At 38.8% G+C, this 12,183-nt stretch overlaps 1 protein-coding gene across 1 annotated transcript in view; it reads right to left on the bottom strand.

Moving 5' to 3' along the window:
- LOC108517204 (receptor-type tyrosine-protein phosphatase delta-like) overlaps nucleotides 1-12,183 on the bottom strand; it is a 497,564-nt gene that overhangs the window by 435,569 nt on the left and 49,812 nt on the right. Inside the window, 1 exon segment of the mRNA XM_017854985.1 lies at nucleotides 6,064-6,230. Within this exon segment, the coding sequence (XP_017710474.1) occupies nucleotides 6,064-6,127 (64 nt within the window). The 5' untranslated portion in view covers nucleotides 6,128-6,230.

The following is a 12,183-nucleotide window of genomic DNA, read 5'->3' on the forward strand; positions in this document are numbered from 1 at the left end:
TATATATATATATATATATGTATGTGTGTGTGTATACATATATATAAACTAGCTAGGTGTGGTGGTGGGCACCTGTAATTCCAGCTACTTGGAGGCTGAAGCAGGAGAATTGCTTGAACCCAGGAGATGGAGGTTGCAGTGAGCCGACACGGTGCCACTGCACCCCAGTCTTGGTGACAGAGTGAGACTCCATCTCAAAAAAAAAAAAGATTAGCCAAGCATGGTGGTGCGTGCCTATAGTCCCAGCTACTAAGGAAGCTGAGATGAGAGGATGACTTGAGCCCAGGAAGTGGAGACTGCAGTGAGCAGAGATTGTGTCACTGCACTAATCCAGCCTGGGCAGTAGAGCCAGACCCTGCCTCAAAAAAGAAAGGGAAAAGGGAAAAGAAAAAAGCAATAGATCAGGTACATAGTAACTGAATGAGAGGAACATGAAAGAAGTTAAGAATGTTAAGGGAAAAAAAACCAGGAGATCACACAACAGTAGACTCAAATACCACCAGACTATTACAAAGAATAAGAATTAGTTCACAAATACTTTTGATATTGTTCCATCCTTAGAGTTTAGGGCTTATTCCCAAATAGAGATAACAAACAGGTCATACTTTGGAACTGTTTAAAAAAGCAAGTCCTACTACACTCAATAAAAAATGCTTTGAAGTGTACACATGTGTTGATTTTGGGACATATTCTTAATCTTACTAGGTAGCTACAGCTCTGCTGGGAGCAATTAATTCAAAAAGTCACAGAAACTCCACAATGAGGCTACAGGATCAGTAAAATAGCTGGAATACTTTCCTTGCTGCAGACAGCTGGGTGTTGCTAATTTAGCTACTTTAAAGTGAGGGGAGGAAGGAAGAGGGAGTAATTTCGCCACACCTCTATTAATGTAAACATACAGGTTACCTTAAGGTTACATATACTAAAGGGATTCTAACCAAAGAACTAGGGTAAGCAGAAATTGCTTTTTGTTTTGGTTTAGGTGTGTTTGTTTGTTTTGAGACAGGATCTCTCTCTGTCACACAGGCTGCAGTGCAGTGATGTCATCCTAGGTCGCTACAGCCTTAAACTGGGCTCAAGCAGTCCTCTCTCTTCAACCTCCCAAGTAGCTAGGACTACATGTATGTGCCACCACAACTGGCTATTTTTTTCCCTTGTTTTAACAAGTTTAGTGAGGTATAATTCAAATACCATACAGTTTTCCCATTTAAAGCATACAATTCAATGGTATTTCGTATATTATGTTTATACTCAGTACCATCATCCTAATCTAACTTAAGAACATTTTGGGGGCCGGGTGTGGTGGCTCATGCCTCTAATCCCAGCACTTTGGGAGGCTGAGGCGGGCGGATCAACTGAGGTTGCGAGTTCGAGACCACCCTGACCAATATGGAGAAACCCCATCTCTACTAAAAATACAGAAAAAATAGCCAGGCATGGTGGCACATGCCTGTAATCCCAGCTACTAGGGAGGCTGAGGCAGGAGAATCGCTTGAACCCAGGAGGCGGAAGTTGCAGTGAGCCGAGATCACACCATTGCACTCTAGCCTGGGCAACAGAGTGAGACTGTCTCAAAAAAAATTTTTTTTAAATTTTTTCCTGCAAGATAATTCCTGATTATATCAATGGCCACTCACTCTCTTTCTCAACAAGCTCACCCCCTACCTTCAGCTTTCAGAAGAGGCACTGTATTACTGTGTTTACCTACAGTAAATTTCTATAGTTCCTTCCTGTGAGCTGCTCAATAAAATGTATATAAGAGGCAACCGTACAAACAGAGGAAACACATTCTACTATCCATTCTACCCAAGCCAAATCAATTTTAAATGTGTAATTCTAAGAAGCTTTTTTTTAACCACTTGACTAAAGCAGATATGCTTTATATTTCCCCTCTTGATCTTCAATTTAATGCCCGGAAGCAAGGGTTTATAAGAACTCCTACATATAGGACCTTGCAGAGAAGCAAGCTGGAGACTTTAACTTGCTACAAGAAAACCTGGCTTATCCACCATCCAAATTTTGATAATCTCTAGGTCAAATTAAAAAAAAAAAAAAATTAGCACAGTGCTTCACACATGTGCTCAATAAAAATGTTTGCTAAATCTTGTTGAATAATGATATAATAATAGCTAACATTCATGAAACACCTACCTTGTGGTATCTACTGATGTATGAGTTTTATTTTAACTCAGTAAATCCTCGCAAAACCCAGGAGTATTATGTCATGACCATCACCTTCATCCACATTTTAAAAATAGGAAAACTGAAGCAAAGAGCATGATTGATCAAAATGACAAAGATGGGAAACTGAGGCTAAGAGCATGATTTACCAAATAACAGCCAGACTTCAAAAGCAGACTATGGCTTCAGAATTCACACTCTAAACCATTACTCTATGCTGCCCATCAGGAAATACTTAAGGTAACAAATGATTACCTTACAACACAGATGTCAGTCTATGCTCTAATGTCAAAGAAATAAAGAAATTCCATGGGCTACAGTGATATAATACCAAAGGGGGTTGAGGAGGGACTCACTGCTTCCATAAAGGACAGATATATTGCAAGCATATAGTGACTACAGCAAGGCTCTTTAACAATAAGGAAGGAGAATGAGGAAGTATTCACAATCTGAAGTGGAACAATGACAAAAAGCAACAAGTAAATGGATGAACTAAACCATCTGAGGAATTAAATTATCAACAGTGTGTCTCTATAATTTTAAAAAAGTTTTATTTCTGAGATCAAGTAAACATTCAGGTCTAATTATAATGACCACAGCATAAACTCAGGTCTAGAATGTAACAGTATGCTACAAATGATTTCGTTAGAGTGAAACTGGTCTGACAAAGAAGATGCTAAGAGCCGGTTCTTGTTCTGTATTTAGTTCTTCTTTTCTAAAGACTGGTAAATTGCAAACTAACAGAAGCTATTATGAAAACTCCTCCAGAAGAAAAACATTCACCTGAGGATTACATTACTATAATCTACATGAATCTTTAATTTGCATGCATGTTACAGTTGAATGGTTCTCGAAGCACTACCTAAACCACAAAACTGGTTGGCCAGCCCTGAAGAAAAGCTACTCGTGCTGCTCGAACAGAAGTCGCATATGCCTCTCCCTGAGATCACAGGTCTACTGTCCAGACATGCATTCAAGAAACAACAAGCAAAAATCATCTGGGCCATTCAAGACACTGGAATGAACAGAAATCAGATACAAACACACATCTAGCTTTTTAAAATAATAGTGGATAGATATATAGGGCATTTTAAACTGGCAATGGCAAAGACTATAATTTTCTGCTGAGGGCTATTATCACAATTTTCCAACCTAGGTTTGAACCAAGGCTCATAAGAGCTCTCCTCCTTAATGCAACATCACACCCAGTACTTTGCTATGACATTCTATACAGCAGATTATAACCCTGACTCCCAGGCTTTTTGGAGTTAATCATTTCCAAAGAGAGTGAGTTGGGCACATTAGATTAACATGGCAAACTAGAGTGGCTTCTTTCCATTCCCACCCCCATAGAGTCTTCTTTTTCAAAGGAGGACAAACATTTGAAAAAATTATTTCAGAGTTCCAAAATGGCTCTGACAAGCTACTGTTAATAACTCTTGATCCTCTGGATCAGTACAAAACACAGTTAGGTAAAAGAGAAAACAAAGAAGGCCAGATGTGCTAATGAAGACATAAGGAAACACATCAGTGACCCAGGCAATAAAAGCCTGAAAAATATTATCTTTATATGATAGTGAATAAATCAAATTTTTCTTTAGTGTTACTTACAACTTTATCTTTGAGTGTTTGAAGAAAAGGTAATGACAGTATTTGATAAGTTATAATCTGGATCCTATTTTACCAATTGTTTTTAAACATTTTTAGTGACTGAAGTATCTCCAACTCTACCATGTGCTTTCACAAACCACAAATATCCTCCGGTAGATTGCAAATGGATATTCCTTTTTCTTTTAAAATGTACCTTAAAAGATACGGTTAAATTTTCCTCTTTCGTCAATAACTTTCAGAATACACATGCTATTCAAGAGTGCCAAATGAATCTGTGAAAAGGAAAATATACTACATGGAGGCTGATTAGACAAGGACAAAGCTAATCAAAATTGATTTGGCAAAGTTGAAGCCTGTTTCCTCTTTTTAGCTATAATGGGAAGGGTGAGAGGGAGTAGATTCTTTTTCAAGTGACATCTTAAGGTTGAAAGCTCATATCACAAAACATATAGCATGATAAATATCTTAACTAAAAATTGCTAACAAGGGCCTTTGTGATTTCTTTTGTAAGAAGACTACACAGCGTTAAGAAGTGTGATGAACAAGAAAGAGGAAGACGGAGGAGAAAACCCGTAAGATGACGGTTATCTGCAGAAAAGATTGTTTTTTCAAACATAATTTTAAAAGTCTTCTTTTCTCAACCCCACATCTGTCTGCCACTTTTCACCAGAGAATTAAGCAAAGTCATCACTGCTCAGTAGAAGAATGTTTTTGCTTATCTGGAAAGGTAACTTCATGGACATACAATAATTATATCTAGAGGTAACTTCATGGACATACAATAATTGTATCTAGTAACTTTAAGAAACCCTGTAGCTATGATCTGACATTAAAGTAGGCTCCCAGGGTCTAAATGGACTTCTGCCAAAAATTAACAATGGTGAAACAACTTACTTTTGCACTCTAGCCAAACAAAAATAATAAAACCATAGTCTCAATTTCTCTTTAGTAAACTAAATTTAGATTTCACCTTTAAAATAAGCTTTGACATAAAAGGCTTTAAAATAACAAGAACATCTTACATTTGGGTCTTTTCCCAGTTAATTATTTGCTGGCATTAGAATCGAAATTCCTTGGCTTCACCTTAAATTGACACTCCCAAGTGCTAATTAGGAAACTATATACATTATTAACCAGAGAATGTTGTGCTTAAAACACGCATGTTACATATGTATCTTATTATTGTTATTCCTTTCACTTTTCAAAATACCTCTTTAGAAAATAGAGCTCCTATTTCAATGAAGCAATTGGTGGCTCGTGAGGGATTTCTTGTCAAAATGCAATTAATAGGAAGGGGCCAAGATGACACAGGATCCTTGTGTTGGAAACATCCTTAACATGAATCAAATTTAATCTCACTGAAATAGTCAGTGGAGAGAAACGTTAATGACTGCAGATGTTACACATTTTGCTGGTACTAGGGGATTCCCAAAGAGAATGGCCAACTCATCTATGAACTAAACCACTACCGAGGAACCGCACACGTCAGGGAGTACAAGGCCGAGACATGCCTTTCTCCAGTACTTTCTCTTCCAAAAAGCCGCGGGACAGATGGGAAAATAAACGCATGAAAACAAGGTAGACCTAATGATTTCCTAATTAGGAAGGAGACATGATCTTCTCATTATCAAGCTAACTGACCACAATAGCAGTTTCATAAATTGAGTTCATTAATCCAAACTTTGGTGTCTCTAGTTCAAAGAATTCTCCTCATACTTCCAGACCCTTCATCGAGTCACAAACTTGTCAGTTCTGCTTGATTTGTTTGAATACTGTACTCGACGACAGCTGTCGGAAACAGTACATTAGAACAGCTGCTCTGACAGCTACAAGGGGCTTGGAAGTTTAATTAGGCTCAATGTGACATTGTGCATTTTTCTAAACAAGGAACGATCCACAAAAATAAAGAAATTTTGAGTGGGTCTGAACAATGTTTACTTATTGGCACCACCAACTGGTTAACCTCAGGTTGAGTTATATTCTTGGTCTCATAATATCTTTGCTACCAGGCTGATAAGAGGTATAAAAAAAAAATAAACAGGAGGAGCAGTTAGATGCACAAGAAAAGGGGTATTAAAAGGGAGAGGAAATGGTGAGGAAGTCACGTCAATAATCTCTTTCAAAGGCTGGCTGGTAGCCAAGGAGGATCCCACAGTGTCTCAGGAATTACTTCCAAAGGAAATGTATTCAGAGGCCGTGAGCCTGGTGCCAACGGCAAACAAAACCACTCATTATGGTCACAGCCCCCTAGAGAAGGGGAGAATGGCTTACTCTCAGCATCCGTGCGGAGGAAGAAAGTGAGGAGCAGCAGCAGCAGCCTGGCTACGTGCACCATCCTGCAGCTTGGCAGCAGCGCGCACGAGCAGCTTGGAATCACTGCCTCCGGAGCCGCAGCAAGTCTGTCCGATCTGAAATTTCAGCTGGAACACTTTCAGAGCCTGAAAGGGGGGAGGCAGAGAAAAGAAAAGGAAGAAAACACAAAGATGTTTAGATTTCTTACTCCTTCCCCCTGGTTCCATCACAATCACCATGACAGACACAATCCATTGACAATACACAATAAATTGTAATTGTCATGCTTTGTATTAGGAAGGAAATAACTTGGTTTGTAAAATGTAGGAGTCTTAGAATATCTGGGTTTGTGTTATGTGGGAGCTCTCGCATTCCCAATTTTAGGCCCAACCACCTTGAATTTCATTCTTTGCTTATGCCACCTTTCGGGCAAAGAACCTGAAAAAGAACTGCCACTTCTTATGAAACATTACATAAATACATCAGTGGAAAGAAGCACACCAGTGCTATGAGAAAGATTTAAGAGAAGTTCCTCCGTGCAGGATAAAAGTCTATTACTGACACAATAATGGAAGCTGCTTTCTTGGCATCAGGTGAAATGACAGGGCTAATTCAACTTCTCCAGGTAAATAGTAGAGGTTAGAATTTTTTACACAAGCATATTTGGCTTCTTCCCTGAAGGCACATCAACGTTCAAATCTAGTTTGGCATCAATAAGTCAAAACAATAGTTAGCATGAGCCTCTTTCATTTAACAGGATTTTTATATGCCTCCTGGGCAATGGTTTAATTTCCTCAATCTTCTCCGTAAAATCAAGAAGTCACAAACTATTTTCAGAGCACCTACTGTGTGCAAGGCATCAAGAGTGACAGCACAAGGAGTCTCAAGGTAGAAAGATGGGTCAGGTTCTATTATTTTTGTTTCCAGATTAGTAGGGAAAATAAAGCAGGTATACCAGATGACTAGTACAATTTAATAAGTGATTAGTTCCAGGAAGGAAAACCAGATAATGCTGTAAAAGATAGGATCAAGATTGACATCATGGAAATAGTGTCTCAAACTAGGCCTTGAAGTTTAAGCAGGATTTTAACAAGATGACGAAAAGGCATTCCAGGAATTCTATGCAAAGGCAGGGCAGTGGGAAAGGAACTTTGGAAAACCTGAGTTTCCTGGTTTGGTTGGAACAGGGCCTCCCAAAGGTCAGCATGCATCTGCATCGGGTCCCCTGGAAGGCTTCTTGGAACAGATGGGTGAGTACCACCGTCACAGTTTGTGGGTCAGTAGGTCTGTGGTGGGGATCCAATAATTCAACAGTTTGCTTTTTTGTTGTTGTTGAGACAGTCTCACTCTGTCACCCAGGTTGTAGTGCAGTGGTACAATCACGGCTCACTGAAAACACTGCTTCCCAGGCTCAAGTGATTCTCCTGTCTCAGCCTCCCAAGTAGCTGGAATTACAGGTGCCCACCATCATGCCTGGCTAATTTTTGTACTTTTAGTAGAGACAAGGTTTCACCATGTTGGCCAGGCTGGTCTCAAACTCCTGGCCTCGAGTGATCTGCCTGCCTCAGCCTCCCAAAGTGCTAGGATCACAGGGATGAGCCACCACTCCTGGCCTCCCAAAGTGCTAGAATTACAGGCCTGAGTCATAAATTTTCATAAATTTGCATTTCTACATGTTCCTGGGAGATGCTGATGTTGCCAGTCCAGAGACCACACTTTGAGAACCTTCTGGTTAAAGTCATAGGAAACTATCTTCTATTAGGAAAACCAGAAGACGAAGCAAAAGAAAATAGTTGAGTCAGGCATGGTGGCTCACGCCTGTAATTCCAGCACTTTGGGAAGCCGAGACAGGAGGATCACTTGAGGCCAGGAGTTCAAGACCAGTCTGGCCAACATGGTGAAACTCCATCTCTACTAAAAATACAAAAAAAATTAGCTGGGCGTGGTGGTTGGTGCACACCTGTATTCCAGCACCGGGATGCTGGAGCGCAGGAGAATCCACTTGAACCAGGAGACGGAGGTTTTGGTGCCGGCCCAAGTTCCTGCACCTGGATTCCAGCCTGGGTGACAGTGAGAGACTTCGTCTCAAAAAAAAAAAACAAAAAAAAAAAAAAAAAGATTCAGACTTAAAAAAAAAAAAAAAATAGGTCACAGAGAGCCTTGGATGGTGATCTAAGTCAAATGGCCTTTACTCAGCAAACTACAAAAAGAGCTATTAAATGTTTTAGAGCAGAGGAACAACATGAAACTAGGCTTTGGAAACATTAACTGACAACTGGACCACGAATGATTTAGAGAATGCTACTAGGCCACAGCAAGAGTTCCAGGTGAGAAGTGATACAGGATTTAAGAATAATCGTGGTCCTGGTAGGAATTAAGAAGGAAGGCAATGACTGACTGGCTCCAAGCAATCATTTGAAGTATGATTCTTCACGTGTTAAATAATTGTACCTATAGAACCCTCAATAAATCTAGCACAGACTCTTATACAGAGTACACTCTTAATGAAAATTTAAAAGAGAGAGTAGATCACATCCTATTGCATCCCCTATCACTGCAGAAAAAATTTGAAAATGACTATCAGTATTCATTTGCAAAATGAAACTGCATACCTTTAATTTTTTTATACTGAAATATTTGCAACATATACAAATTTTTTGACAGGAAATACTAGAGATATCCAGAAATAACCTAATCCACTAAAATAACTTGTACTTTAAAAAGAATTGTAATACAGATGCCACAGTATGTCTTTTCTGAAACTGAGCTTCAGCGTGAGAAAATTTTTTTAAGATATTATCTTTTTTATTACTATTCATGAGCAGTTTGAATGCAGGAAAGATAAAACTAAAAGAAAGAGGAATCTTCTATTAGCCTCTTTTCAAACAAAACAAAACAAAACAGTGGGTGACATGAAGAAGCAAGTTGTACACTGGAAAATTTCTTGAACCCAGAAGTTGGCCAGCTGTTCCAAATCAGCTATTGTTATCAATCTCCTCCGAAAAACAACTTCTCAAGCAGTTCACAGCTATCAAACGTTAAAAATCTCAAAAGTTCCTAGGAAAAGTGCTAAAGGAATTAGCTCTCCCCTCCCTATCCCCCTCCTCCCGCTTTCACTGCTCCCATCCTCATGCCAGCATTTCAAATGACAGCAGAGTCCAGAAGACATCAGTCCTGTCGGACTCAATTTGTGTCTGTGCAAGCGTATCAGAGCCAACTGCTACATAATGACTCCATGTGATCACAGAGATGGAGACCTATGAATGCTCGCTCAGGGAAGAAGTGATTTGGCTTTTCCTCCTACTCAGCTGAAGTGCATAAGAAGACCAAATTTTTTCAAATGAACCTTCAACTGTTACTCCTGGACTTGCAACAGTGATAGGATCTAGCACTCTAGAAACGAATGCAGCTATAAACATACATATTTATACTTAAATGGGTTGTGCCCAAAGGAGATCAGAGGTGTGAAGATAAAATCTATTCTAAATGTTCATTCCAGCTAATCTCCATTCCTTATCTTGTTTATTACACAGCAACATTGCCAAACGGGAATGCTGGCTGCCTATCAGTAAGGTGGAATTTAAATTTGGTACAAAAATTGAAAATGGATTCTTAAGAAAATAATTAAACCAAAAATAAAGAGGATAAAAGAATATTATAAATAGTTTCCATTAATCTATAGTAAGGGTTGCTAAGTACTCTTAAAAAAAAAGAGCAAGGAGGTTCAGTGATATGAAAAGTACCATGTTTTACCTTACTTATATCACACATTATTCAGTATTTGCCCAAAAGCCTCAGTAGAAGTCAACCCTTTGATTTTCATATATTTTGCTCCTTCTTTCTTGAGATGGAGTCTCATTCTCTGTCATGCAGGCTGGAGCACAGTGGCACAATCTCAGCTCACTGCTACCTCCACCTCCTCGGTTCAAGCGATTCTCCTGCCTCAGCCTCCTGAGTAGCTGGGATTACAGGCATGCACCACCAATTTTTGTATTTTTAGTAGAGGCAGGGTTTCACCATGTTGATTAGGCTGGTCTTGAACTCCTGACCTCGTGATCCACCCACCTGGGCCTCCCAAAGTGCTGGGATTATAGATGTGAGCCACTGCACCCGGCTCTGTCTTTCATCAGCAGGGACATGCAGATAGAACTCAACCATGTACATGAATTTAAAATAAAATTTCAAAAAATTTAAAACTCTCTAGTTTCTTATTTCTCATACCACAAAGATCTTATGAAACAATAATTTTGCAGATTTCCAATTAACTGAATATTTGCTTTTGTATGTATGTACATGGGTGGCTGGAGAAACTAACAGTTCAGAGGGCAATACGATGCATGTAATATAATTTGAAACGGAACAACAAAGAGTGCACTTGCCTAAAAGCCTTAACAAATCACGGTTTCAAGCATTCACATAAGCTGACACCTATCCAACTCTTTTTCTTCAACTTACCATTGTAACACTTTTCTGTAATAAGTATATTTATATTCAAACCAATATGAATGTTAAAGGATTTGTACTATTTTTTTCAGCTTTCTATATTGTTGATGTTTGTTTCTAAATACTGTATTAAAATTTTCTTTAAAAAAAGACAAACTGGGGCCTAGTCCCTCAGAAAACGGCGGATTATAGGTTTTATATGGGAAATGTAGAAAATTAGCCAACATCTTGCCATACCAGAAGCAAGGAAGTTTTCAGAACTACTAGGCTATATTAAAAAAAAAACAAAAAAAAAAGGCAAAATAAAAAAAAAAAAAAAAAAAAGCCGAGATAATGAGGTGCCTATCAGCTAAACGGAAAATCTGAGTGACAAAAAGAATAATAACTGCAAAGAACTACAACAAATTACATTACAATCTATGAGTTCATAATTTTAAAAATTTCACTGATTACTCTAGGAGAAAGTTAGAGAACCAAATCATTTCTCTGAAAACAGGAACAGAAAAGGAAAGAATAAACCAAAAAAAAAAAAAAAAAAAAAACAAACACTACTGCTGTCACTTAAAATTAGGTATCATTGTTTATTTCTGAACATTTTTCATTTTTCTATCATAACAAACCCATCCTCTCAAGTCTAGACATCTCAGAAGCAATAATATCATAATGATATTTAACCTGAACATACATGCATAAAAGATATGCATTAAGTTGGTGGATGGTATGGGAAGGAGTATGTCCCCAAATCACTTCTTTTTATCTACCTCCCAAACCAGACTTCTGTAAATCAACTGAATGTGGCTTCTAATTATTTATGAGAAGGATCCATTTGTACAAACAATGTGCTGGTAGGAATCTCCAATTTGTAAAACAGACACAAGCAGGGCTGCTCTGGCTGAAGTGTGAAGGAGGGGAGGGGTCTGGAGCCTACAGCACACCTGGCAGAGGTTTCAGGGGGCACCCCAGGAATTCGCTAGGCCCTCAGTGCCCAGCAACAACACAAGTATCTGAAAAGAGAAGAGAACCCAAAAGCAACTTTTCAACATTTCACTGACTTGTGGATTTTCCAAGAGAAGGGAGACATCTGAATATTTTAATGTGGTATAAAATAAGAATCGTCCAGTGCTGACAGATATAACTTTCTGTAGGATAGAAATGCTTTTTATCTGCACTGACTAATAATTGACCACTTTAAACACAGCTAGTGCAACTGAGGAAGTAAAGTTTTTATTTTATTAAAGTTCAATTTAAATTTAAACAGCCACATGTGGCGAGTGGCTACCCCATTGGACAGCACAGACTACAACTACACATTTACAGCACTGAACAGAAAGTCAGTATTTTTTCGGAGGTGTAGACTGAAACAATGAGGTGAGAATTTTGAGTTCTTGTAGTCCTTGGCTTCCCAATAATCAGACACTCAAGATTCACTGTGTTATGTGAGGATACCCATTTAACCTTTGGATCACTCACTCACTGATACAGTTTGGCTGTGTCCCCACCCAAATCTCATTTTGAATTCTCATGTGTTTTGGAGGGACGCAGTGGGAGATAACTGAATCATAGGGGCAGGTCTTCCCTGTGCTGTTCTCATGATAGTGAAGAAGTCTCACAAGATCTGATGATTACGTAAGGGGGAGTTTCCCTGCACAAGCTCTT

The sequence above is a fragment of the Rhinopithecus bieti genome, unplaced genomic scaffold, assembly GCF_001698545.2.
Source record: "Rhinopithecus bieti isolate Rb0 unplaced genomic scaffold, ASM169854v2 scaffold_38735, whole genome shotgun sequence".
NCBI lineage: Eukaryota > Metazoa > Chordata > Mammalia > Primates > Cercopithecidae > Rhinopithecus > Rhinopithecus bieti.